This window comes from Pseudorca crassidens, chromosome 19 (genome assembly GCF_039906515.1).
Source record: "Pseudorca crassidens isolate mPseCra1 chromosome 19, mPseCra1.hap1, whole genome shotgun sequence".
NCBI classification, from domain to species: domain Eukaryota; kingdom Metazoa; phylum Chordata; class Mammalia; order Artiodactyla; family Delphinidae; genus Pseudorca; species Pseudorca crassidens.
Genome location: NC_090314.1, coordinates 52,978,022 through 53,002,994, shown reverse-complemented (window position 1 = coordinate 53,002,994; position 24,973 = coordinate 52,978,022). Strand labels below are relative to the sequence as shown.

Sequence of the window (24,973 nt, the reverse complement as noted above, 5' to 3'; positions counted from 1 at the left end):
CCCCTCCGCTGCCCTCCCGCTCCCCTGCCCAGACCTTCCAGGAGGGGCCTCCACCCTCCTCGTGGGCAGGGCCTGTCCAGTGCCCATTTCTCACAGGTTCCAGGTTGTCACCTCCAGGGGGTGTCCTGAGTGGGGGAAGGAAGGAGAGGCCCTCAGGGAGGCTGGCCAGTTCTCTAACCATGGAGGGGGCACACAGCAGCCTGTGCAGGGGTCGGGGAGGAGGCTCAGAGCTCCGTCCCCAGGGGCGAGGGGTGCGGTGAGGGGGCACGAGCGTCATGGGGCTCGTCCAGGCCCAGGCTGGAACAGAGGGCCATTCTCTCTGCTTGGGACTGGGGCCTGAGTTGCGGAACCGCAGGGCCAGGCAGGGAACATGGGGGGCAGGCCAAGAGCAAAGCTAGGTCGGGTCACCTCACACCTGGCCCTGAGCAGCCTCCAGCCCCGCCACCCCAGGCCCCAGCCCAGGAGAGACAAATCAGGGTCACACAAAGTATTAAAAGACACCTCTTTACTGTTACGACGTAGCCTCGGTGCTCCACCTGAGGGGCGGCCAGAGCACTTCCCGCCAGTCGCCCTCAGCCTGCTGCTGTCGGCGGTCACTTGGCACTCGGGAACGGCCGCCTGCGCTGCTCCAGCAGCTCCTCCAGGTGGTCGGCCCTCTTCATCGCGGCCTGCAACAGGCCGTCCACCCTGTCAGGCCCGAGCCACCCCCGCTCCCCCAAGGAAGGCCGGCTTGGGGACCCACCTCGTGCTGCTTCCGGAGGCTGCTCACGGCCTCCTCCTTCTTTGCCAGGGCCAGCTTCACCCTGCGGGGGAGCGCACGGTGGGCCTCTGTGCGATGCCCCTGCCGGACCCCCACGCCGGCCTGCAGCTCTGAGTGCAGCAGGGTGGCCGGTGGGGGGCCTCCATCCCCCAAAGAACAGGAGGGGCCACTCCTGCCCACCTTGTCCCGCCCTGCTGACTGCGGCACTGGGCCGCCTGGAGAAGCCAATGACAGGATCTGTGACCCCACGGCTGACCCCGTGTGAATCCACGCCCCTTGGGAAGGGCTCCCTGCTGAGAGGAGGACAAGAAGCCCCCACCACGTGCCTGCGTTGCAGAGCACCCACGGAGGGCAGGCAGGTAGGGACCAGGGAAGGACTGAGGGATCCACGGCGACAGGGGGAGTAGGGGGTGGAGGGTGTCCATCCTTTCTGCATAGCACCCACTCCACCCAGGCCCAGGGGGCTAAGGGCCAGGGAGCTCCTCTCCGGACGCCCACACATAGGGCACCCGCCCTGGCTGGGGTTGGCTGGGCTTCTTCCCAGGCTCTGGGGCCAAGCATCACATAGAGGACGACAGAGCCTCAAACACAGAGCCTGGAGCAGCTGCGGTGATGGGGCCCAGTTCTGCGTCGGCAGGAAGCTGGCAGGAGGGCGCACAGCCTGCTCACCTTCCTGGGCCCAGCGTCCTCTTTGGAGCCACAGGGTCCCGCCTGCCTCCCCCTGCCCTGTGCTCCCCAGGACCCCAGTCAGCCCTGCGGCCCACCTCCCGTGAACCTCCTCCAGCTCCGCCTGCTTCTCCCGCGTGAGCTGCTCCAGCTCCAGCCGCTGGCGGGCCCGCAGCTCGGCCAGCTCGGCCCTGACCTGCCGGTTCTCCTCCTCAGAAGCTGCCAGCCGGTCAGCGAACTCCTGGCGAAGGACCTGGGCCAGGCTGCTGCGCTCGCCAGCCAGCTGCTCATTTACCTGGGGTGGGGTGGCAGGGGGGACGACAGGGACGGCGTGAGGGGACGGCGGGGGCTGGGGGCTGGTGGTCGGCCACCCCTCCCGCCTGCTCACCGCCTTCACATCCGCCAGCTCCTTCTCCTTCTGCCGCACCAGGCCCTGCAGACGCACATTCTCCCCCTCGGCCTCCCCAAGGCGCCCCTTCAGCTCTGCGCACCGTTCCTGGAGCTTCCGCTCCGACTGTTCCAGTTCTGAGAGCTCCGCCTCATACTTATCCCGGAGGCGTTTGACCCTGGGGGCGGGAGAAGCAGGGTCAGAGGCAGCCCCGTTGCCAGTCTCTGGGCCTCGCTCCGGGGTTCTCGGGGCCTCACCGGCTCTCGGCGGCCCGCTCGTTCTCCTCCCTGGCCAGCGTCATGTCGGCCTCCAGCCGGTGGATGACCAGCTCGATCTCCTTGTCCCGGCCTCTCCGGATCTCTTCCTTCAGCTCCCGTTCCCGGTTCAGCAGCCACGCTTCCTGCAGGGGAGGCCCAGGGGGTTTGGGGGGGCCGGCTGAGGTTGGCGGAGGACGAGGGATGGCCACATGGACTCTTGGGAATGCCTTGATGGCAGGGAAGGAGAGGCCTCGCACTACCCCAGGCCCCACCTGTCCTCAGGGGTGGAGGCCACGTCCTGTCATCAGCACCCAGCGTGAGACACAACAGGGGCTTGAGTAAGAACCATTAGCACAGCCTGGTGCTTCTCCCCCGCCAGAGACCTGGGACCAAGGCCACAGAGACCGCGTCTGCTGCCAAACTGACCCTCCTGATACAAGAAGGGACCTCATCTGGTTGCTGAGGGCAGGGCCGGGTGCCCCCAGCTGGGGGCAAGAGCGTCAGTGGGGCAGCCTGTTGGAAGGCAACCTGGAAAGCGCCATTAGGTTTAACATGCCGCACCCTTTAACTCAGCAAACAGTCTGGGAACGTGTCCCACAGATACGGGGACCCCTCCATGCGTGGCTGGGGGTGGGGAGTAGCATGGCTGCTGGGCCACTGCTCAGGCTTTGTCCCCAGGCTGATGCCTTGTGTGGCCCCGGGTGCCTGTCCACCACAGCCTCCTTCCAGGACAGGAGAGGTGACACAGCACACCTGGTAAAAGGCATGAGAGGACAAGGAAAAGCCTGCTCCTGCGTGGGCCCCTTACACTGGCTGCAGGTCGGCCTGTCAACTTTGAGAGCAGCTACCTGGGCGAGGGGAGGGTGAGGAATGCCCACCACCACCAAGTGGGGCTCGCTCCAGCCTCCTGGCCTCTCCCGAGGCCACCTGGAAGCTCACTCAAGTACAGCCAGAATCACACCGCCAGCCCTGGGCAGCCAGAACCCACATGTGCCCGAGGGGAGGCCACAGAGGTGGAGCCTACAAGCCAGCTTTGAAGCCTGGGGTGCCGGGCAGGAGGGGAGAGAGGGAAGGAAGACCCCACCCCCTGCCCCAGCTTCACCCGCCTCCCACCTCCTTCTTGGCGGAGTTGGCCTCCCACATCTGTTTCTCCACCTCCAGCTGGTCCTTCAGGGCCTTCAGTTCCATCTGGGGGCCAGTGACAGGGTGAGAGCAGCCCCCGCTGGCTGCTCCCCACCCAGGGCAGTGTCTGCAAGAGCCTGGATGGGGCCTGCGGTCAAGTTGGGGGTCTGTGGTGAGCTAGCTGGGGAGCCCCGTCACAGGAACCCAGGCTCAGCGTAGCACTCCAAGTGGCTGCCACCCTGGCAGGTGGGCGCTGCTCCTGGCAGTGGCCCCTCTCCACGGGTGGTATGGGTGCTCTGCTGCTGGGCTGGCCTGGAGGGGCGGGGCCCGGGCGGGATGGGGCGGGGCTGACCTGGTGCCTGCGCTCCTGCTCCTCTCTCCCCTTCTCAAACTCGGCCCTCAAGGCCCGGCCCCCTGCCGAGCTGCTCTCCTCCAGCTGCCGCCTCAGCTCGTCCAGCTCCGCCCGCTGCCTGCAGGTGAACAGAGGCCAGTTCTGTCAGGCTGGGCGGGGTGGGGCGGGGCTGGGCGGGGCGGGGGCCTTCCCCTCCCCTCCCCTCCCCGCGGTACCTGGCGGCCTGCTGGCCCAGCCGCTCCTTCTCCTCGGCCACCTCGTTGTAGAGCCGCCGCCGATGCTGCTGCAGCGCCCGCTGCTCCTGCTCCAGGTGCTGCTCGAAGCTGCGGACACAGGACCCGCTGGAGGTGGGGCCGCCGGAGTGCTGGAGTCCCCGCCCCATCCACCCCAGCCGCCAGCCGGGCACGCCCCTCAGAACTGAACTGTCCAGTACAGCCGCATCCCTCGGTGTCCTACACCGCCCCATTTTCTCTGTCCTCCGAGGGAGGCCACTGCGGAGGAAGTGCTGTTCGCTCTGGGGGGGTCTGCGCACACCCCAGGCCTCACCCCCACCCTCCACGTCCCCAGAGGGCTGGGCCCCTCACCGCTGCTGGGCACGCTCCCACTCCTGACGGCCCAGCGCCTCCTTCTCCCGCTCCAGGTGCTCGCGGAGCTCCTCCGCCTGGCGTCCGTAGCGCTGGGCCGCGCGCTCGTCCGCCTGCAGCAGCTCCACCGCGTGCAGGCTCTTTAGCTTCTTCACCTCCTGCTTGTGCTTGGCGATCAGTTTCTGGATCTCAGGCTCCAGGCCTGGGGGGCGTGGAGGGAGACCGTGCTGCAGGGACCCTCCTCCACCACTGCGGGGGCGCTGCCCCTCGCCCCTCTGTACTGTGGGGGACCCCTGACCTCTACCCACCATGACACCAGGGCTGCAGTCCGGGTAGAGGACCCCCCCACCCCGGGCTCCAGCCCAAAGCACAGCTGAGTCCACCAGTGCCCATGGCATCTCTCCCTGCCCACTGCACCAAGACTCCCTCCTTGGTGCTCTGGCCTGCTGGGTCTCCCACTGGAGGAGGGGGCTCACTGGAGAGGGTGTCCTGGGGCAGGAGGGCCGGGCATGGGCAGGCACAGCTGGGGCTGCCCCATCAGCCCTCAGAGGGATCTCAAAGTGGGAGAGGAGCGACTGTGCCGCCAGCAGGCGGCCCCCACCCCGAACCCCCATATGGCTCGCTCCCCTGGAAGCTGGAGGAGACCAGGAGACCCAGCAAGGGGAGCCCAGCCAAGGGAAGATGAGGCCCCCCAACCCGGACCGGGCCCTCTGTCTGGACGCTGGTCTGTGGCCAAGCTCGTGTGCCGCCAGCCTCCCTTGCTCCTCCTGGCCTCGAGCCAGCTGGGCCGCATCCCTGAGTCTCACTGCTTCCCAGGAAGCCTCTCCGCCACGTGTGCAATTGGAACTACTGTTCTCACTCGAGACCCCCACGATTACTCCGCCCGAGTGGCAGCTCTGGGCACAGCGGCACCCACCTTTGACCGTGATCTCCTTGATCTTCCGGGTCTTCTCATTGATCCACTTTTCCCTGCGGACTTTTTCCGTGGCGCTCATGAGTTCTTTGAGTTTCTTAATCTCCTACCAGCAAGGAAACAAGAGTCAACAGAGCAGCTGTGCGAAGCGGGAAGATGCAAATGACAGCCCCCTTCTGGCCATCCTCTGGGTTTCAGGAGGCGGCCTTTCAACAGTGACCTCGGGCAGAGCAGGAAGCACCAGGGGCTGCGGGTCGTTGTTGAACGAAAGCCAGGAGTAGTAAGTGGCATCCCTCTGACCAGGGACCAGAGCGGCGGCATGTCCTCGGTCACCTCCTCCGAACCCCACCTCCTCATCTGTGACATGGGAGGGGCCACGCGAGTCCCTCAGTCCCTGCCCCGGGGTGTGCCACCTGCTGGGCTTGCGGGAAGCAGCTCGGAGGTCGGGGAATGAGGCTCCGGGGCCACCTGTCCTGGGGTTCCTCGCACAGGGCCTGCAGGCACAGCAGGCCTGGGGTCAGGTGTCAGGAGGGCGAGGGGCTCACCAGCTCGTGCTGCTCCCGCATCTGGGCCTCCTTGTCCTTGAGCCTCTGGTCCCCCTGCTTCAGCTCGGCCACCAGGGCCTCACACTTCTCACCCAGAGCCTTCTTGTCTTCGATCAACTGCGACCAGGGGCGGAGGTGAAGCTGCTGCCCCACGAGGCCAGGAGATCCCGCCTCCCCTCACCCGGGGGCCAGTGCACCAAATCCCCAAACACCCCGCTGCTCCTGGGTCTGTGCGGGACCCTGGGTCTGGGAGGGTGTGCACACATGGACAAGGGGCTGCAGCTGCCCCCGGCCCTCAAGCCCCCTGAGACCTGGCTGGTGTCAGCAGAGCTCAGGCAGGGACGGTGCCTTGGCCACAAGCCCTCCACTGTGACCACATCAGGAGCTTCCTGGAATGGGGGTCATTCTTTTGACCCCGTCACCTGGCCTGTGGAGAAGGGCCTGCCCGTCGCCTGCCAAGGGGTCTCTGTGAAGCCCCAGGATGGCACCCAGCCTCACTGAGGGCTCCAGGCAGACCCCCAATTTGGAGACACCTATGACCACCAGGCAGAGTGTCGCTAATGATCACGGGAGGCCGCTCGGTTCCTCTGGGCGCCTGCCTCTCTTCAAAGACCCCGCACCAGAGTTTTCCTCAGAAAAGGACCCGATGAGGGGGCTTGACTGAACACAGCGTGGGGCTGAAGCTTCCACCACCCTGTCAAGGGAGCTCTGGCTGCCCCACCAGCCCCAGCAGACCAGGAGTGGCCTCCCCGGGACACGGACAGTCTGGAAGGCACAGGAAAGTTCAGGGTGTGTCCTGCTGGACGCCTCCCACCAGGCCCCCAGAGGACCAAGCGGTCCTCTGAGTGATCCCACATGCCTGGACCCCACCCTGGATGTGCTCTGCCCAGCAGCTCCTGCTGCCCGCCCACCATGCTGGGCTGGGGAGCACGGCCATGGGTGGGGGGAGGATTATGGCTGGGGGGAGCATTGCTGGGGGCTGGTGAGCAGCACCCAGTGGGGCTGGTGTGCACAGACAGGACCAGCCCTGGTCCCCACAGGGGAAGATGCTGCCCATTTCTACAGAAGGAGAAGGAGACCCACAGGGGAGGCCAATGGCTCCAGAAATCTCCATGAGGCCCGAGCTGGTCGGGAACCCAGTCCCGTTCTCTTCCCTGACTGCTCAGGTCCTGATAGCCCTGCCCTCAAGCCCCGCCTCCCAGGCAGCACCACCTGGTCGATGAAGGACAGGTGCCGCTGTATGGTGGCCTCGTAGTGCTCCTTCTGCTGCCGCAGCTGCCGACCCAGCTCCTTCTCCGTCTCTTTGACCCGCCGGATGGTGAGGTCGCGCTGCTGCGCCTGTGGGGGGTGCGGGAGATGAGACAGAGATGAGGCCCTCAGGGGGCAGGCCGGGCACTTGCTCCAGCTGGGGACATGGGGACGGAGGCAGTGCTGGTGGCGACGTTACCAGCGCCCTCTGCAACAGCACCATCGCCTGCTTCTTCTCCTCCACTTCCAGCTGCAGCCGCATCACCGATGTGCTGACCTCGGACGCAGGCTCCAGGCGCCCCAGCCCCTCCTCCGGCACGGGCCCCTGGAGACCCCTCCACACCTGGGGGGCCGAGGCCGGCGGGCCCTGCCCAGACTTCTCCATCTCATCCAGGAAGCTCATGATACTCTGCAGCTTGGCCTCCGAAAGCAGGGGCCCGTCCTCGCGGGGGCAAGCAGCCACACTCAGCTTCCCAAATTTCTCTAGGTTGTCGGCTGTCAGGGAGCTGGAATCGTCCTCCTGCGGGGGGCGGGGGCGCAGCGGAAGACTCTGGGCTGGCCTTCTAGGAGCTGCTCAGGGCCCCCTGGGGCAGGGGAGGGCCTAGTCTGGAGGGAGGGCCTCTCGGGCTGCCCAGACCCTGGCAGGGCATCCATCACCTGGGGGCACCACTGGCAGAGAGGTGGTGCCCACCCCATCTCCACCCCTGGGTTATTCTGGGGGTCCTAAACCTTAGTGAGCCCGGGGATGACAGGGGGGTTCAACAAGGTCCCATCTGGCCCTCGTTAGCATCCTGACTAGAGCAGGGAGGAGCCCGGTGGACTTCCCTGGCCCCCAAAGTGCCCCTGTGACCACGTGGACAGTGGCAAGGCCCACGGTCACCTCGTCAGTCCAGGCGTATTTGTCCTTGTGGTAGGCCTGGGGGCGGGGCAGCGGCTCAGGCTCCTGCTCCAGCAGCTTCAGCGTGTCCAGCAGCTCGTCCAGGGTTGCCCTGGACTTGGCCCTGCTCCCAGCAGGGCCCAAAGCTTCCAGGCCCTCGCCAGCCACGTCCCGGGAGCTGGCATCCTGCAGCAGATGGGCCATTAGAGGCAGAGACCACCAGAGAACGGTGTGGGGAGAGGCCGGGGTGAGGCTTCCTCCACACGGGTGCCTGCCCGCTCAGCCACAGGGACTGGGCTTGCCCCCCAACCCACCTCCAGGGAAACAAAAAGGGCGGCCGAGTGAGATGGGTCCGGACCTGGCCTCCTCGTCCCTCAGGCTGGAGGCACTGGCCAACACCTAACCTCTGAGCTTCCAGCTCTCTTCTGTGGGTCTGCACAGGCTCCACCCCAGTGTCCATGAAGACCCAGTGGGATTCCAGAGCAACCACTGAGACCCCAGCCCTCCGCTGGAGTGACAAGACCCATCCTGGGTGGCCTTTCCTGGTGTGAGTGACCCCACAGCCGGGGAGGGGCAGGGAAAGGGCAAGCACAGATGCACCCCAGAGCTGAAGCCGGGCAGGGAGGGCAGGAAGGGCTGTGCCGAGACCTGAGGCTTGTCCTCTGGAAGCTGCCGGGGCTCTGGCGACGAGTCGCGGGCAGGCTGGCAGGGGTCCTCCGGGCCCGCAGTGCGGAGGCCAGCCCCTGCACAAAGGAACGCAGCGTCAGCCCACCTGGGGGCAGCGAACGCGGGGGAGCCCTTGGGAAGAGGCCAGGGAAGGGGGATGCAGGCCTGAGACAGCACGTGCCACAGTGGACCGCATGGAACAGCGGGGACAATGGAGAGCCCTGACCTCCCGGGGCGAGAGGTCAGGTAGCTGGTGCAGCTGCTCTGTAGGGACCCTGTGTCCAGCTCCAGAGTAACTGGGGCACAGGTGGAGGAGCAGGGCCTGGCGTCTGCTGAGAACGACGCCCCTCCTCCACGGATGGAAGCCACAAACAGGGCAGTGGCACAGGGGGCCAGAGGACACTGGCAGAGGCCACACCTCCTTCTCAGCCACGGGCCTCCCTGAGGGAAGGGGATGGAGAGGTCTGGGCATGGGGTGTCCGCCTTCAGGGATGGCTGCAGCTGGGGTCACCATACCCGGGGTGCCTGTACATAGAGCTGGAGGCAGAGGTGGGCAGGTGGCAGGGCAGCCTCCGGGCTCTCAGACCTGCTCACCAGTGTTATTGGCCTTGCGGGTCTGCTGGGCGGCGCTCCCCGGCCTCAGGCTTGGCTCCTGGGTGGTCTGGGGCTTCCCCGGCTCCCCCGGCCCCTTCAGCAGCCCAAGGTCAGCGTTACCTGACTTCTGGGCTCGCTTCTGCTGCAGTTCCTGCCGTGGGGAGCACCTGTGAGCAACCCCGCCCAGGGGAGAGGGCGGCCCCTTGTCCTCCCCAAGCCGTGCTGCCCAAGGCCCCACACCCAGGGACTCAGGGAAGGGGGCGGCGGGGCCCCCAGGAGCGCAGTGGTGCTCTCGGCACCCGGGGGTCCTGCCTTAGCACCGGGCTCCCCATGTGGCTCAGGTCACCCCTCACCTGGATGGCTGCCCTCCGGGCCTGGCGCGCCTTCTCCTCCCGGGCCTTCCTCCTGGCCACCTCCTTCTGTTGGTGCCGGTCCAGGAGGGTCCCCTCTCCTAGCCGCTGCCGCTGCCCCTGCAGAAGCCGAGCCATGGTGGGTTTCACTGGGAAGATGGGGTTGCCCCATCCTGCCATTTCTCTGCCCCACAGAGGACAAGCCCCCCCTCTCCCAGGTGGCCAGCGGCTCCTGCAGGTGGGAGATGGCTCTGCATCCCAGCCAGAAACCCACCCCACCTTTCAGCAGGGGTGACCTGGCACCCAGGCCCTGCCAACCGAGTGACTCAGGAGGGAGGAAGCTGGGCCCCCAGATGGGGGGGACCCATGGGGCAATTCTAGGTTCAACCCCACTGGTCCGAGAAACCCTGCCATATAGCTGGACCCCTGGGATTCTCGCCCGTGCCCTCAAGGTATGGCTCACACACCCACGCTGACCTCTTGCTTGGACGCCAGCAGGTGCTCCAGGCAGGCGGCTCCAGCTCGGCGCCGTTGCACTTGATGTCGGTACCAGCGCTGGATGGTGATGGCGGCCTGGTTCACCTGGTGGATAAACCTGCCAGAAAGTGGGGCTCAGGATGGAGGCGGCTGAGCCAAGGCCTCCCTCCCCGGGTCTCCAGAAGGCCTGGCAGGCAGAGAAGCCGGCGGCTGTGCACGTGGCCCTTCTTCAGGTGCCAGCGTTCCCCAGGGAAATAGAAATGCTCATCCACACAGGTTATTCACAATTGCTAGAAACAGAAAGTAACCCAAAGGCCCACCACCTATGGGTGAGCACCGTGTGCTCCTGACAGCGACATTACTCACAGACAAACAGCAACAAACCAGGGACTCTGCAGGCCAGGCACAGGAGGCCACAGGCCAGTGCTCTAGTCAGGGCCTGCTAGGGAAGGCAAGCTGCAGGGGACAGGCTGGTGTGGCCAGGGTCTCGGCCGGAAGGGGCTGGGTGAGAGGCATGCGAGGGGATCCCAGGGGGTGACATCATTCCGTCTGCACGTGCATCAAACTCATAGACCTGTGCCCTAAAGGGGGCGTGTGTTGTTGTACGTAAACTATACTCAGTAAAGCGGGTTAAACCCAAAGCCTTCACCTTGGCTCTCAGGGACACTTTGTTGATTCACTCAGCAAAGGTGCTAATGGACCATCTAGGATGTGAGCAGTCACCGGCCGTGGGACATGCACGCAGAGGGGAGCCCTGGCGGGGACCCCCGGGCCTCACCCAGCTCGTCCCGCTTGCCCACTTCCAGGGCCCAGTCCCAAGCTCTACTGGGACAGCAGGGGTGACTGCTCAGCCAGGTGAGGCTCTCAAAGCCCAGCCTCTGATCGCTAAGTGGTTCCTGACGGGGCACAACGTCACAGACCTGGGGCTGCAGCAAAAGGTCCCACCACGCCCAGCCTCCGCGCTCCCCTGGGGCAAGATTCTAGGGGCGGCTCCATCAGTTGTTTGGAGTTTTTCAGTTTTATATCTTCTTTCTGCTTAATGTTTTTTTAACTAACAGTTTTACTGAGGTATGGTTTACATACTTATAAAATTCACCCATTTTGAGTATACGATTCAATGGTTTTTAGTAAATTTACAGTTGTGCGACCACCAGCATGGTCCGGTCTGAGAACGTCTCCATCGCCACCCAAAGCACTCCCCTGGCCCCAGGCAGCCACCGCTCTAATTTCTGTTTCTGCAGATTTGCCTTTCTTGACGTTTTATATAAAAAGAATTGTGCGTGTGGTCTTTTCAGCCTATATATCTTAAAACAACTCTTAAATGGAAATTTCTCCCACTGGTACCTCCGGGCTCCTCCCAGCCCCAGCTGCGGTCACCTCTCAGCCTCCTCCTCGGTCACCTCCTTCCGTCTGAGCTGGCCGGCGGTGCCCCCCGAGTTGTTCTGGACCGTGTGGTTGCTACGGGCCGCGTTCTTTTGCGGCTTCCCGAGGCTGCTGCCCTCGCCCTCGTCCGTGGCTGCCTTGATGATGTTGCTGACCGGGAGGGCAGAGAAAGGCTCACAGCCTCCTGACAGGGCCCCCATCTCCTGGCCCCCGGGGGACGGCTCTGCCCGCAGCCCGGGGAGGTGCCTCGGCCTGGTCCTGGGGCCTTGGGCCTGGCAGGAGGCACCCAGAGATCCTGTTCCCTGTTCTGACTTGCTGGTCATTGCCCGGGTCACCTACTCTGCCCCCACCAGAGCCCGTCTGGTGGCATCCAGGGTTAATGGGCACTGCATTTAAAACAGCAGAAAAGTCTCAAATGTTACAGGATCCCAGAGCCAGATGGTGACTCAAGACACCCATGGGCCGTCCCTGACCTGAGCACACTATACAGCGGATGTAGGGGTGACGGACTAGGGGCTGCTCTGCTCAGCTCAGCTCAGCCCTGCTTGAGACCCTCCTTGGCTTTGGTCTTAGCCGGGGACCGGAGACTCAGGGTGTGGCTGCGGCTTCCTCAGCAGGACCTCAGGCTGGAGTGAGCCCGGGCCCACCTGTGTGGCCCAGGTTGTGCACCGTGCAAGGCTGGAGCCAGGGCCTTACTTGAGGGAGGGAGCCATGTGGTTGGAGCTCTTGGGAGGCGGCACCTTCTCCAAGGGGGTGTAGTGGTTGTGCACCATGGTGGTGACGCAGTTGCCCACGGCGCCCTTGTTGCTCCTGCCAGGAGAGACCGGGGCAGGGGGGTCAGGCTCTGGGAAACACCCCCGAGTCGTGCTGCTGATGCCAGGGCTCACTGTGGCATCGTCTCAGCGTCCCTGCCGGTGGGGCCCTTCTTGGGACCCGAGAAAGCTCCGCCAGGGCATTCCACCGAGCAGAACCCAAGGTCTGAGGGTGAAAACTGCGGCCCCTGACTTCGGACATGCCTGCGACAGGGTGGGGGAACGGTCACAGACCAGTCAACAGAGAAAGGACCTCCCCTGCCAGTTACATGTGATGGATGGAATACACACTGTTTTCCCTCTGCCTCTCTCAAACCCGCCAGAAGGAATAAAAAATGTACAAACACACAAGGATGAGAAGACGAGACAGCGGCAAAGAGATGTCCACAAAGTTCTTGAGGACGAGGAACAGAGAGCCCAGCGGTGACTGACTCGCAAAGTGAGTGAGGGGAAACCTGGGTGCCGCAGGGGCCATGAGGTGGCTAGTCTGCACCCCAGAATCCAGGGAGGTGCGGGAAGCAAGGGCACCTGGCTCTTCCAAAGCAGCAGCTGCGCCTGCACCCCCTTCCTCACTGAGCATCAGGCCAAGCCCGCCCTGCCCCACCCCTCCTCCTGCAGAAGACAAGCAGCTAGGTCTCCAGGTGAGAGTCTGTGCACTGGACCAGGACACCCCCAGCCCTTTCCTGCCAGCCCGCAAATAACCCCACGGGGGAGACAGGAGGATCTCTCCCTGGAGACACTGGGCAGCCCCAGCAGAAAAGTCCCAGACGCAGACAGGTGGGGAGCCCCCAGCACAGCAGCCTGGTCCCCACACAATCACCCCAAAGTGAAGCCTCCAGGCAACTTTTAGGGCCTCCCTCTTAAATTCTGACAGAGCCAGTATTCCAGACATTTGGGGAAAGACCCACATGTAAAAACTCAACAAACAGAATATGATGGAAATAAGGCCAAGCAAAGAACAGGACATTTCAACAAATGTACACTCAGTGTCAGGCTGTGCTGATAAATCTTTAACAGCCAAGTCTCTAGAGAGAAAAGCTCTTATCTGCAGCATCTGCCACTGTCAGTGACAATAGTTCCCACCATGGCTGATTTCAGACACCCTGGAACCAGAGCCGGGCAGAGGAGGACAGTCGGCCTAGTGAGCCGGTGCCGGCAGCTCCAGCCGCCGCTGCGTGGAATCCTCAAACACGTGAGAGACGAAACAAGAACAAGATGCTACGAAAGAGGAAGGATGGAGAGACACTCGAGAACAAGAGGAGCTACAGGAGAAGAAACAGAGCGAGCAAAGGGTTGAAATACACAGTTAAGTGCATCTATCAGAAAGCAGATCCCAAAGCTGAAGAGGAAGAAAAGGGAAGACGCCAACTTTGTAGAACCAGCCCAGGAGGCCCAACGTGCAAATAACCGCAGTCGCAGAAAGAACGGGAAAAAGAAAAGGGAGAAAACTGTCAAAGAAATGACAAGAGGAAATTTCCTAGGACCGAACAGCACAAGTGTGCACATGGACCAGCCACCAAAGCCCAGTGTGATGAGTGAAAGAAGCACGTCGAAGGCCTGGCCCTGGGACCTTCCACAACAGAGAAATGAGAAGATGACTCAAACTGCTTCTAGAGGGAGGAAAACAGACACGTGAAAGGACTGGGGGATCAGGAAGGCAGTGAATTCACAACAGCTCTCCACGGAAACTGAGCAATTGCTTCAAGATGTCAGGAAGGCTTTCCAATCTAGAACTCAGCGCCAGCCAAACTCTCAGTCGGTGGAACGGTCACGGCATGTTCAGGCACACGTGGTCTTAGAAACTTTACCTCCCACACATCCTTCCCGAGGAATCTACGGGAGGATGTGCTCCCCGAGAGATGGAGGAAACGGAGGGCCTACCAGGAGGGAGGGGGTAGCAGAGGGAGGCCAGCTCGGACCCAGGCAAGAGAAGACAGGGCTCCGAGAGGTTTCTCTGGAGGAAGGTGGACGGGCAGGGCACCTGCTGGCCTGCTGGAGGGGAGTTCTAAGGTTCTCTTGCCAAGTCTGGGAGAAGAAGTGACCCACACACAGACGACGAACCAAGGAGGAAAACAAGAGATCATTTTTAACTCCGGTAAAAACAAAAGTGTGCCCCAAACATCAACAACGTCTCTTGAGCAGATTCTGCTCTGAGGTTCACATCCTGGATTCCTCAATCCTCCTGACTCTGAGGGGCAAACACAACCATTATCCCCTTGGTATAAATGAGGATCCTGGGGCCCAGGAGGGTTAAGCAACCTGCCCACAGAAATGTTCCAAGGCACCCTGGTCCAGACACAAGTAAGACAAAGCGGCCGCCCCCGGGAGCTCTGGGTGGGCAGGGCCGTGTGGCCCTGCAGCCGGCGCACCTGTTGTTGGCGGTAAAGTTGGGGGCCAGGGGCACCGTGCACTCTCTCCTCCGTGGGCCCACCGGCACGTCGAGGGTGCCAGGACTCTGGGCATCGGGTGGCAAGGTGAAGGCCCTGGGCTGGTCATCCTGCACATAGACGACAGCCTGTGACCTCGCTGCACACGCCACTGACACAGGGCCCCTGCCCTGCCCCCACTGTCCCACACACACATGGGGAGCGGTGGGATGGCCTAAGGGCTGGGACATTCTCTGCTGCTCCTTCTTACGTTGACCGCTGTGGTCAAAGCTGGCTAACTAACACTGATGCCCCCCACCCCCTGCTGGCCCACCCTGCAGGGGCAACGAGAACGAAGCCGGAACCAGGTGTCACTCCCAACGGACATGGGCCGCGTGACGTCCTGTCCGCTCAGCTCAGCTGCAGCCTCACCAGGACATTCCACGTGGCTCCCTTCTCGCTGGAAGCTTTGCTCAGACCGGTAGGCCTCTTTCTCCCACCGGGGCTGCCCTCGAAGAGTGTCAGGAAGTCCGGGGGCTCTTCTGGCCTGTGTCACAGAGAGGACAGCAAGCAGGGATAGTCACTGGGCCCGGGGAGCCCAGCTCCAGGAACCCGGACAGGGGTCATCTTACGAGGGGACAGGAGGGACCAGGTCACCGGTGGGGACTCCTGCTCCCCAGCCCACAGCATAAAATATCATTTGTCAGCCCCGATCTGACAACCGCGCCTGGAAGAGGTGCTCACACCTGTCCTGTGGCCACCACAACACCTCAGGGAAAGCGCAGCAAGGACAAAGAAGAGGTGCAGGCAGGGGGATGGTGGCCTTGAGGTCCACATCCCTGCGCAGGAAATGACGGGCCAAGACTCATCCCACCCGCCCCGCCCAGGGCTGGCCCCCCGTCCAGCCAGCGCTCACACCAGTGAAGCTGGGAGAAGGGCTAACAGAGGGAGGAGAGAGCAGGCCGGGGGTACCTGAGGGGTCAGAGGTTACCTTAGGGGGCCAGGCCATGCCTGGTTGGCTTGTGGTTGGTTGACCTGCGTGGCACTGTTAGATCTGCGAAGGTTGCTGATGGCCCGGGAGCCTCCGGGCCCTGGGGCCTCCTGCCAAAAGGAGGGAAGCAACCAACCATGTGGCCAAGTTTTTAGACCCTCGCCAGTCCACGCGGCACCAGGCCAGGCGTGGACACAGATTTAGGGAGAGGCCCTCCTGGGTCACACGTAGACAGGTGGGCAGGGGAGCAGCATGGGGGTCCTGGGTTTGACCTGCTGAGCGGGGGCAGGTCCTCGGCCTCTCACACGAAGTGGGAGCTCCTCACCCCTGGCAGATGGAAGGTCCGAGAGGAAGCGTGTGAGGCCCGCCCGGGAGCCGCAACAAAGGCTGGCCATACTCCTCATCACCTTCTAACCAACGAGCCTGGCCGCTCACTCCCCCTGCAGCTCTCGTCCCGCAGCTCCCGTGGCCATCCTGCTGCCCGCCTGCCCTGCCCTGCCTGGTATCTCAAGGCCACCAGGAGCTCCTCCTTCCCCACACATCAACCCCGTTTACAGAGGAATCACACAAATCCAAATGTTGCTGGAACAGGAGGGACAGAGGGCTTGGTGCCGGCAGGATCTAGGCTCTGCCCGGGGCCAGCCGACCCCAGTCTTGACCTCTTGGTGAGTCAGCTCCCTGGTCTCCAAGCCGGAGTCCTTCCTGCCCCGGGGTGGCCCCAGGGATGCACCGGATGATGGACATGAAGGTGCCTGCTGAGGTGTGGAGCTTACCCAGGAGTCAGACGCCACCCCGAGGTAGGGGGCCCTGGACACCCCTGGACCTGAGGCCCAGCCCTAACACTCACCAGCATCTTCCTCCTTGGCTCGCTGCCAGTGACCACAGAGATGGAGCGGGCGATGGGCTTGGCGGTGGAGGCACTGTTGGGACGCCGGGACATGGGCGGAGGGAGGCCTGTCAGACTCAGGTCCATGCTTTCCGGGCTGCCCTCGGGAGGGCCGGAGGGGCCGCTGAGGGCCCTGGAGCCTTTCATGGTGGACAAGTAGGCCCTGAGCAGGGAAGAAGGGATGCGAGGTGTCCTCCGAGGAACCAGATGCGCACACATAACCTCTGGCCCGGCCGCAGGGGCCCAGGGCACCTGAGTCTGCCTGCCACCCAGCTCCCCAGAAGCCTGCCACGCCCACCACCCTCCTCACTGGGTGGCCATCTCCTCATCAGGAGAAGAAGCGAGTGACAGAGTGGGACCCCGAGCACAAACGGCTAAAGGAGGGCCTCCTGGGGTCAAGACAACCTTCCCCGGAGGGGCACTGCTGGGGGTGGCTGGGGGCTGCGGCAGTCATGGCTGTGAGCCCCCACCCTGTGGCAGGTACTCCACCCGCCTGGGCCACATATGCCTCACCTGTAAAATGGGCCTTTAAAAGTGCCTCCCCAGGGGTTATCATGAGGCTCAGACAAGACGGCTGTGAGGCTGGCACGTGGTGAGCACCCCACAGGCGATATTCTAACTGGGGTTAGGGCCCCCAAACTTATCTGACCACAGAACCCCCTCCATCTCCTCAGAACCACCCAGAATATCCACGAGCTCCTGGGAGGCAGCATCTGCTCTCGTGTCCAGGTTCCCCTCCTCCCCTCCTAGGTTGGCCACCTCTGCAGCGGCCCGTGTTGGCCCTTCCTCTTCCGACTGCTCAGCCCTGGGCCTCTCTCTTCGTCCCGGGGGACTGCCTCTGGCCTCCTGGCTTCAAACACCATCCATGGGCTGCCGGTTCCCACAGGTATACCTCCCGCCCCCCGTCCCCTAGTTCCCAACTTAGCTAACCACGCAGCCCCTGGCACCTCAGACCCAAGCGGACTCCTGACCACCACCTCCAGCGCCCTTCCCTGGAGGGCATTTTCTGAAACCGGCTCAGACCGAAGATCCAGGTCTCGTCCCGACATCCTCCCCCTCACCTCCACACCTGCCCCCTCAGCAACCCAGCCGATGCCCCTTCCCCGTCAGTCCCTTCCCTCCACAACCCCCATCCGAGCCCCCATCTCCTCAAACTGGACAACCGCAGCAGCCCCTCCTCTGGCCCTGCCTGGCCGGCCCAGCCCCTCCCCGCAGGGCAGCCACAGCTGATCTTTCTGAACCGGGTCTCAGATCAGGTTATGCCCCCAGTGAAGACCCTCCGAGGACTCCCAGGCAGGGAGAATAAAGTCCACATGCCTAATGCCCCTCAGACCTGACCCTAACCTCTGTAACCTCCTCACTGCCTCCCTTTTCCCTCCTCAATCTGCTTGAGACCCTTCCCTGGGATGTCACGAGGCCCCCTTTCACTCAGAGGGCTGCCTGTCGCTGTCACTCTTCATTCCCTCATCCTGCTTCATTCTTCTTCACTTGACCACCTGCGCACACAGGTTGGTCTGTGCACTGCCTGACGCCCTCGTAAGAATGTAAGGTCCATGAGCGTGGGGACCATGCAGCCCCAGAACCCGGCACGTGGCAGGTGTTCAGGTAATAAGAGGGGGTGAGCGGCACCAGGAATGACCAGAGAGGAATGAGCACAGCCCTCTGTGCCAGGGAGGACTCTGGTGGGCCAGCGGGCACACACCATCGTCCCCCAAGGTCAGCACTGCAGCCTCCTTCAGCCCCAACACCCACAGCAGAGGCTTTGCCCCTACTCTCCAGCGTGAGGGCAGAGGCTGTCCCTGCCACTCACCAGGCCAGTGTCCTCAGTTATGCATTTCCGGTCGGGTCCTGGGGGTGAAATTTAACACCCTCCTCTCCTCGAGGCACTGGCCACACCCACGTGGACCCAGGCTGGCCCACTCAAGGAGCGTGCAGGGCTCTGGGATGGTAAACACCGCCTCTCCGTGGAAACCTCCAGGCCAGACCTCACCTTGCATATAGAGGTGTCCCTCCCAGGACCTGAAGGTGGGTGTCCAGAGTCTCTGCCTGGACCCCTCAAGATGGGCTGTCCCAGGACCCCAGGCAGCTTCTCTGCCCGGCACCTCCCCATCTCTCTGCGGTTTGGTTCAAGGTGGTAAGACCGGACTGCTGCTGACTGGTTTCCACCCCATCCTCCTGGGAAGGCAGGAGGAGCTCAATGGCCCTGGGGCATGAGCCCCTCCTCACCTGTGCGGGGGCACCGATGGGCCCTCACCTGCACCCTCCCCCTCATCTGGGCAGACCCCTTTACCCGCATAAGGACCCCCCCCCGGTCACCTGCGTGGACCCCCTCACCTGTGCGAGGGCCAGACCCCTTCACTTGCGCTGGCCTCCGCATCTGGGCGGGCCCAGGACCACCTCACCTGCGCGGGGACGCCCTCATCGGAACGAGGCCCCACTCACCTGCACGTTCCACCTCACCTGCGCAGCCCGGGATGCCCCTCCCTGCGCGGTCCAGGAACCCTCTCACCTGCGCGGGCCCCATCATCTGCGCAGGCCCTGGACCCCCCTTCACCTGCGAGGGCAACCCCACCAGCACAGGGATCCCCTCACCTGCGCGGGTCGGGCCTGGGACTCTGGGCCTGCGGGGCCGAACGGCGAGGGGTGCGCGGGGCCCTCCAGGCGGGGACCGGCGGGGCCCAGGCTTCGGGCCGGCGACTTCACGCCCCCGGCCCCGGCGCTGACTCCGAGGCCCGGTGACAATGAAACGGCCGGGAGGCCGGGCGAGCAGCCGCAGCTAGCAACCAGCAAACAGCCTAGCACCTCCTCCCCGTCCGTCACGGAGGCCCGCCTTTCCTGCCCGCGCCGCTTTCGAATTGGCCCTCCGGCCGCCCGCTCCGGACATCCCGGGAGCTCATTGGGCCGCTCGGCTGTCCTTCGGGAAGTTCAGGCGTGGGAGGAGCAGCAGAGAGCTGGGAGCCCGTGGTGGCGGCGGGCTGCCGATTGGACTTGGCTGCGGGAGGCGGGGTCTCAGCAGACGTGGGGGCGGGTCCTGGGCGGAGCCTGTGGGGAGGGATGGGGGAGGAGGAGTAAGGGGCGGGGTACGGGGACAGCAGCCGGGGGTGTGTGGTCGCTCCAAGCTTCTCTTTCACCCCAACTCAGCCAGCTTGCGCGGCTGCCACAGGGTCCCCGAACTCCCACGCCGTCCCCCGGCTCCCACGCATACCTCGGCTCCCACGCCGCCCCCCGGATCCCACGCGGAACCTCGGCTCCCACGCGGTCCCCGGGCTCCCTCCTTGCCGAGACCCGTCACACGTGGGTCCCGCTACCCTCTGAAAGCTCCGTTTGAGGGTCCAGACCTGCGAGTCCCAGGGAGGCCCGCCTTGGGGGAAACGTGAAGCTGTCAATAGGGTGCCCTTTCTCGGGCGGCCCTGACACTGACTCCCACACCCAGTGCGCGGTGGCGTTGCCCTTTTTGTCTCCATCTTTTCTGTCTTGACGATGCCTTTTTTTTTTTTTTGGCCTCCTTCTCGAAAGTTTTAATCCTCCCACCTCCACCCCCGCACCTGGGGGTTGTTTCCTATTATAACCCATGTCCACAGGCCCCACTGGCAGGGCCTCTCCTCCTTGGTGTCCCAGGTGTCCCACGAACGGCACGGTGCGTCCTCCCCAGCGCGCAGGTGGACCCAGCACGCCCAGCGCCGCGCTGCTCGGTCAGATTCCACCGGTCTGTGATCCCTTCACCAGGAAAGCGCCCTCTCCTCCACGAAACTTCTGATCTCACCAACAAGTCGTCTTTCCCTTCAAAATAACAGCACTTTGCTGATTTTTGCCCCACTTTTACAAATCAAATACTTTTTTACTTTAAAATTTTTAAATTTATGTCAATAAAAATCACATTTTGGGGTGTACAGCTGAGTTTTGATGATGCCTAGAGTTGTTGTACCACCACACAAACAAGGCACAAAACATTCTCTCCCCTCCCCAAACCCTGGGCTGCCTCTGTGTAGCCAAACCCTCCCCACCCCTTGCCTCAGCCACCACTAACCTGTCCCCTGTCACTATGATTTTGCCTTTTCCAGGGTGTCGTAGAAATGCAGTCCTGCGGTGTGTAGCATTTTGGGTCTGGTTTCCTTCGCTTAGCGGTGTGAGAGGCATCCATGTTCCTCTTCATTGCCGACTAGTATTCCACAGTATGCGTGAACCATACTTTATTACTCAGCAACCCAAGGACATAGGGTTGTTTGCAGTTTGGGACAATTATGAATGGAACTGCTGTAAACATTCACTTTTAGGCTCTTGTATAAACATAAGTTTTCATGTCGCTTGGGTAAATAAATACTTAGGAGGGGACTACTAAATTGTATGGTAGGTACATGTTTAACTGTTTAAGAAACCGCTCAACTTTTCCAAAGGAGGTGTATCTTTTTACATTCTCACCAGCAGCGGCTGAGTTCCAGTTGCTCCCCATTGCTCTCACACTTGATATTACTGGGTTTTTTAATTATTATTTTTTTAAGTAATACTAATAGGTGTGTAATGGTATCCCACGTGGTCTTCAATGGCATTTCCCTAATGATGTCGAAAATCTATTCATGCGCTTCTCTGCCCTATATTCATATACCTTCTTTGGTGAGGTGTCTGTCCAAATCTTTTGCCAACTTTGTAAACTGGGGTTTTTGTTTTATCATCGAGTTTTGAGTGTTCATTATATGTTCTCGATACAAGTCCTTCCTGAGGACTGTGATTTGCAAACATCTTCTCTAGTCTGTGGCTTGTCTTTTTGTCCTCTTCACTGTGTCATTCAAAGTGAAGTTCTTCAACTTTGATGACGCCCAGTTTTTTCTATTACAGTTTGAGCTTTTTGTATCTCATAGACGTCATTGCCTAATCCAAGGACAGAACATTTTCTGCTAGGTTTTCTTCTGGAAGTTTTACACTTAGGTCTGTGGCTCACTTTAAATTTTGTGTAAGAGGGGCTTCCCTGGTGGTGCAGTGGTTAAGAATCTGCCTGCCAATGCAGGAGACATGGGTTCGAGGCCTTGTGCAGGAAGATCCCACATGCCGCGGAGCAACTAAGCCACAACTACTGAACCTGCGCTCTAGAGCCTGTGAGCCACAACTACTGAGCCCATGCACCACAACAATTGAAGCCCACATGCCTAGAGCCTGTGGTCTGCAACAAGAGAAGCCACCGCAATGAGAAGCCCATGCACCACAATGAAGAGAAGCCCCCGCTCACCGCAACTAGAGAAAGCCCGTGCAGCAACAAATACCCAACACAGCCAAAAATAAATAAATAAAATAAATTTTAAAAAACACTTGTGTAAGATATGAGATGGGGCCAAGCCTCATTCTTTTCTTCCAGTTGTTTTAGTACTATCCGGTGAAAGTCTATCCTTTCTCCATTGAATTACCTTGACACCTGTGGAAAACCAATTGACCATATCTGTGTGGGTCTGTTTCTGAACTGTCTGTACTGGTTCATTGATCTGTGTCTGAACTTTCACCCATCTCACACTTCAAATCAGGTACTGTGAGCCTTCTGTGTTCTTTTTCAAAATCACCTTAGCTATTCTAATTGCTTTGACTTTGGCTGTAGCTTTTAGGATCAGCTTGTCTCCATCTACAAAAAAATCCAAGGTGAGTTTGATGGGGATTATGTTAAATCTATAGATCAATCTGGGGAGAATTGACATCTTAACAGTAAAATTTTCCAATCTGTGAACATGGTATATCTCTCCATTTATGTAGGTCTTCATTGATTTCCTTCATCAGTCTTTTGTATTTTCATCATACGGACCCTACATGTATTTTTTAGATTTATACCTAATTATTTCATTTTTCAGATGCTATCGTAAATAATAGTGTTTTTTTGTTTTTCTTAAATAAATTTATTTTATTTATTTTTATTTTTGGCTGTGTTGAGTCTTCGTTGCTGTGTGCAGGCTTTCTCTAGCTGCAGCGAGCAGGGGCTACTCTTCCTTGCAGTGCATGGCCTTCTTATTGCGGTGGCTTCTCTTGTTGTGGAGCACGGGCTCTAGGTGCGTGGGCTTCAGTAGTTGTACCACGTGGGCTCAGCAGTTGTGGCACACGGGCTTCAGTAGTTGTAGCACGTGGGCTCAGCAGTTGTGGCACGTGGGCTCTAGAGCGCAGGTTCAGTAGTTGTTGTGGTGCGTGGGCTTAGTTGCTCCGCGGCATGTGGGATCTTCCCGGACCAGGGCTTGAACCCGTGTCCCCTGCATTGGTAGGTGGATTCTTAACCACTGCACCACCAGGGAAGCCCTATCATAAATAATAGCTTTTTAAATGTCAATTTCCAATTGTTTATCACCAGTATACGAAAATACAGTTCATGGTATAATTTACTCTGTAGCCTGTATTCTTGCTAAACTCATTTATTAGTTTTAGGGTTTTGTGTAGATCCCATGTGATTTTCTACATAGACAATAATGCTCTCTGTGAATAGAAAGTTTTATTTCCTCCTTTCCAATGTGTTTGCCTTTTATTTTTTTCTTCTTTTATTTTGTGGCTGGAGCTTCCAGGACAATGCTAAACAGAAGTGATGAGCGTGGACAACCTGGCCTTGTTCCCAATCTTAGGGGGAAAACATCCAGTCCTTTGCCATTAAGTATGGTGTTAGCCATGAGATTTTTGTAGATACCCTTTACCAGGTGAAAGAAATTGTTATATTTCTAGCTTGATTTTTTAAAAAATCATGAATGAATGTTCAATTTTCTCTGTTGCTATTTCTGTGTAAAATGATAATGTGATTCTTTCTCCTTTAGTGTGTTAATATGATGAATTGCACTGATTGATTTTCAGATGTTGAACCAGCCTTCCTTCCCCAGGAAAAACTCCACTTATTGTGGTGTATTACTTTTTGTATATTGCTGGATTTGTTTCGCTAATTTTTTTTAATTAATTAATTAATTTTTATTTTTTGGCTGCGCTGGGTCTTTGGTGCTGCGTGCGGGCTTTCTCTAGTTGCAGAAAGCAGGGGTTACTCTTCGTTGTGGTGCGCGGGCTTCTCATTGCAGTGGCTTCTCTTGTTGCGGAGCACAGGCTCTAGGTGCGCAGGCTTCAGTAGTTGTGGCTTGCAGGCTCTAGAGCGTAGGCTCAGTAGCTGTGGCACACGGGCTTCACTGCTCCACGGCATGTGGGATCCTGCTCTGCGGACCAGGGCTCGAACCCATGTCCCCTGCATTGGCAGGCGGATCCTTAACCACTGCGCTACCAGGGAAGCCCTGTTTTGCTAATATTTTGTTGAGGATTTTTTTTTTAATCTATGTTGATGAAGGAGATTGGTCTGTAGTTCTCTAGACCAAGCGTACATGGAAGATTCACCAAGATAGACTATATTCTGGGCCACTAAACAAACTTTAACAAAAGTTTGAAATCTTTAACAATATAATGGAAGTCTCACAAAATATGTTCTCTTACATCAGAGTTAAAGTAGTAATAACAAAAAAAACACACTTTAAAATAATCCATCAGACAAAAAGAAAGTCTTATGGAAAATTAGAAAATATTTTGAACTGAATAAAAATAAAATATTTCAAAATTCATGGGATGCAGCTAAAGCAGTGTCTAGAGGAAAACGTGTGGGATTCCATGCTCCCAATGCAGGGGGCCCAAGTTTGATCCCTGGTCAGGGACGTAGATCCTGCCTGCCGCAACTAAAAGAGCCCACATGCCTCAACCAAAGATTCTGCATGCCACAACTAAATATCCCACATGCCTCAACTAAAGATCCTGCATGCCACAACTAAAAAAAAAAAAGAAAATGATCCCACATGCCACAACTAAGACCTGGTGCAGCCAAATAAATAAATATTTTTAAAACGTTTGTATTAGAAAAGAATAAAGTTCTCAAATCAATAATCTAAGCTTTAGAAAACTAGAGAAAGAAAAACAACCAGAATGAATGAAATAATAAAGAGCAAAAATCAATGAAATAGAAAACATAAAACTAGTAGATAGAATTAAACCAAGTTAGTTCTTCGAAAAGGTCAGTAATATTAATAAACCTCTAATCAGACTAACCAAGGCGAAAAATTATCAGTAACAGAAATGACAGGTGGGACTCTATAGAAATTGAAAGAATAATGAAAAGTAGGCTAGAAAAACTCTATAGCTGGGGCTCCCCTGGTGGTGCAGTGGTTAAGAATCCGCCTGCCAATGCAGGGGACACAGGTTTGAGCCCTGGTCCAGGAGGATCCCATATGCCACGGAGCAGCTAAGCCCGTGCGCCACAACTACCGAGCCTGTGCTCTAGAGCCCATGAGCCACAACTACTGAGCTCACATGCCACAACTACTGAAGCCCGCACGCCTACAGCCGGTGCTCCACGAGAGGCCACTGCAGTGACAGGCCCGCGCACCGCAACAAGGAGTGGCCCCCGCCCACTGCAACTGGGGAAAGCCCGCATGCAGCAACGAAGACCAATGCAGCCAAAAATAAATTAAAAAAAAAAATTACTTAAGCTCGCCTATGAAGAAATAGATAACCCAAATCATCCTAAATCTACTTAAGAAATTGAACTTCATAGTTAAAAACCTTGCAATTTAGAAAATTACAGGACAAGATAGTTCCACTAGGGAGTCTTAACAAACATTTAAGGAAGAAATACCTGTCCCTGCTTTTAGAAGTCTCTCTGTGTGCCCCTTAGGGCCATTTTCTCACACACACACACACACACACACACACACACACACACACACACGGAAAATTAAAAAAAAAAGCAAACAGTGCAGC

At 59.4% G+C, this 24,973-nt stretch overlaps 1 protein-coding gene across 7 annotated transcripts; it reads right to left on the bottom strand.

The window, feature by feature from the left end:
* Positions 1–490: 490 nt before the first annotated feature.
* CEP131 (centrosomal protein 131) lies at positions 491–19,053 on the bottom strand. 7 transcript variants are annotated; one of them, XR_010937798.1, is made up of 26 exons: positions 18,830–19,053; positions 16,199–16,400; positions 15,352–15,461; positions 14,793–14,907; positions 14,364–14,491; positions 11,879–11,992; positions 11,177–11,332; positions 9,800–9,917; positions 9,326–9,442; positions 8,973–9,123; positions 8,361–8,455; positions 7,716–7,898; positions 7,035–7,355; positions 6,797–6,925; positions 5,588–5,704; positions 5,046–5,148; positions 4,130–4,331; positions 3,761–3,868; positions 3,546–3,663; positions 3,185–3,259; positions 2,072–2,214; positions 1,815–1,992; positions 1,525–1,721; positions 941–1,053; positions 743–803; positions 491–668 (listed from the first exon to the last, which is right to left on the bottom strand). XR_010937798.1 is itself a non-coding variant. In XM_067717605.1 (25 exons), the coding sequence occupies exons 2-25, from the start codon at positions 16,382–16,384 to the stop codon at positions 594–596; spliced, it is 3,300 nt and encodes a 1,099-aa protein (XP_067573706.1). In that variant the 5' UTR covers positions 16,385–16,400; positions 18,830–19,053; the 3' UTR covers positions 491–593. The 7 variants fall into 7 exon arrangements, 4 of the variants coding, with proteins under 4 accessions (XP_067573706.1, XP_067573709.1, XP_067573707.1 ...); XR_010937799.1 differs by having other exon boundaries at positions 941–1,050; XR_010937800.1 differs by having other exon boundaries at positions 941–975.
* Between the last annotated feature and the right edge of the window lie 5,920 nt (positions 19,054–24,973).

Bases quoted from the DNA above. Each gene is read 5' to 3' on its own strand.
- CEP131 (XM_067717605.1), bottom strand. From the start codon at position 16,384: ATGAAAGGCTCCAGGGCCCTCAGCGGCCCCTCCGGCCCTCCCGAGGGC. The intron at 7,356-7,715 runs GTGACCGTGGGC...CGCCCCCCGCAG, and splicing joins AATACGCCTGGACTGACGAG to GAGGACGATTCCAGCTCCCT. The intron at 3,869-4,129 runs GTGAGGGGCCCA...CTGTGTCCGCAG, and splicing joins TGGGAGCGTGCCCAGCAGCG to CTTCGAGCAGCACCTGGAGC.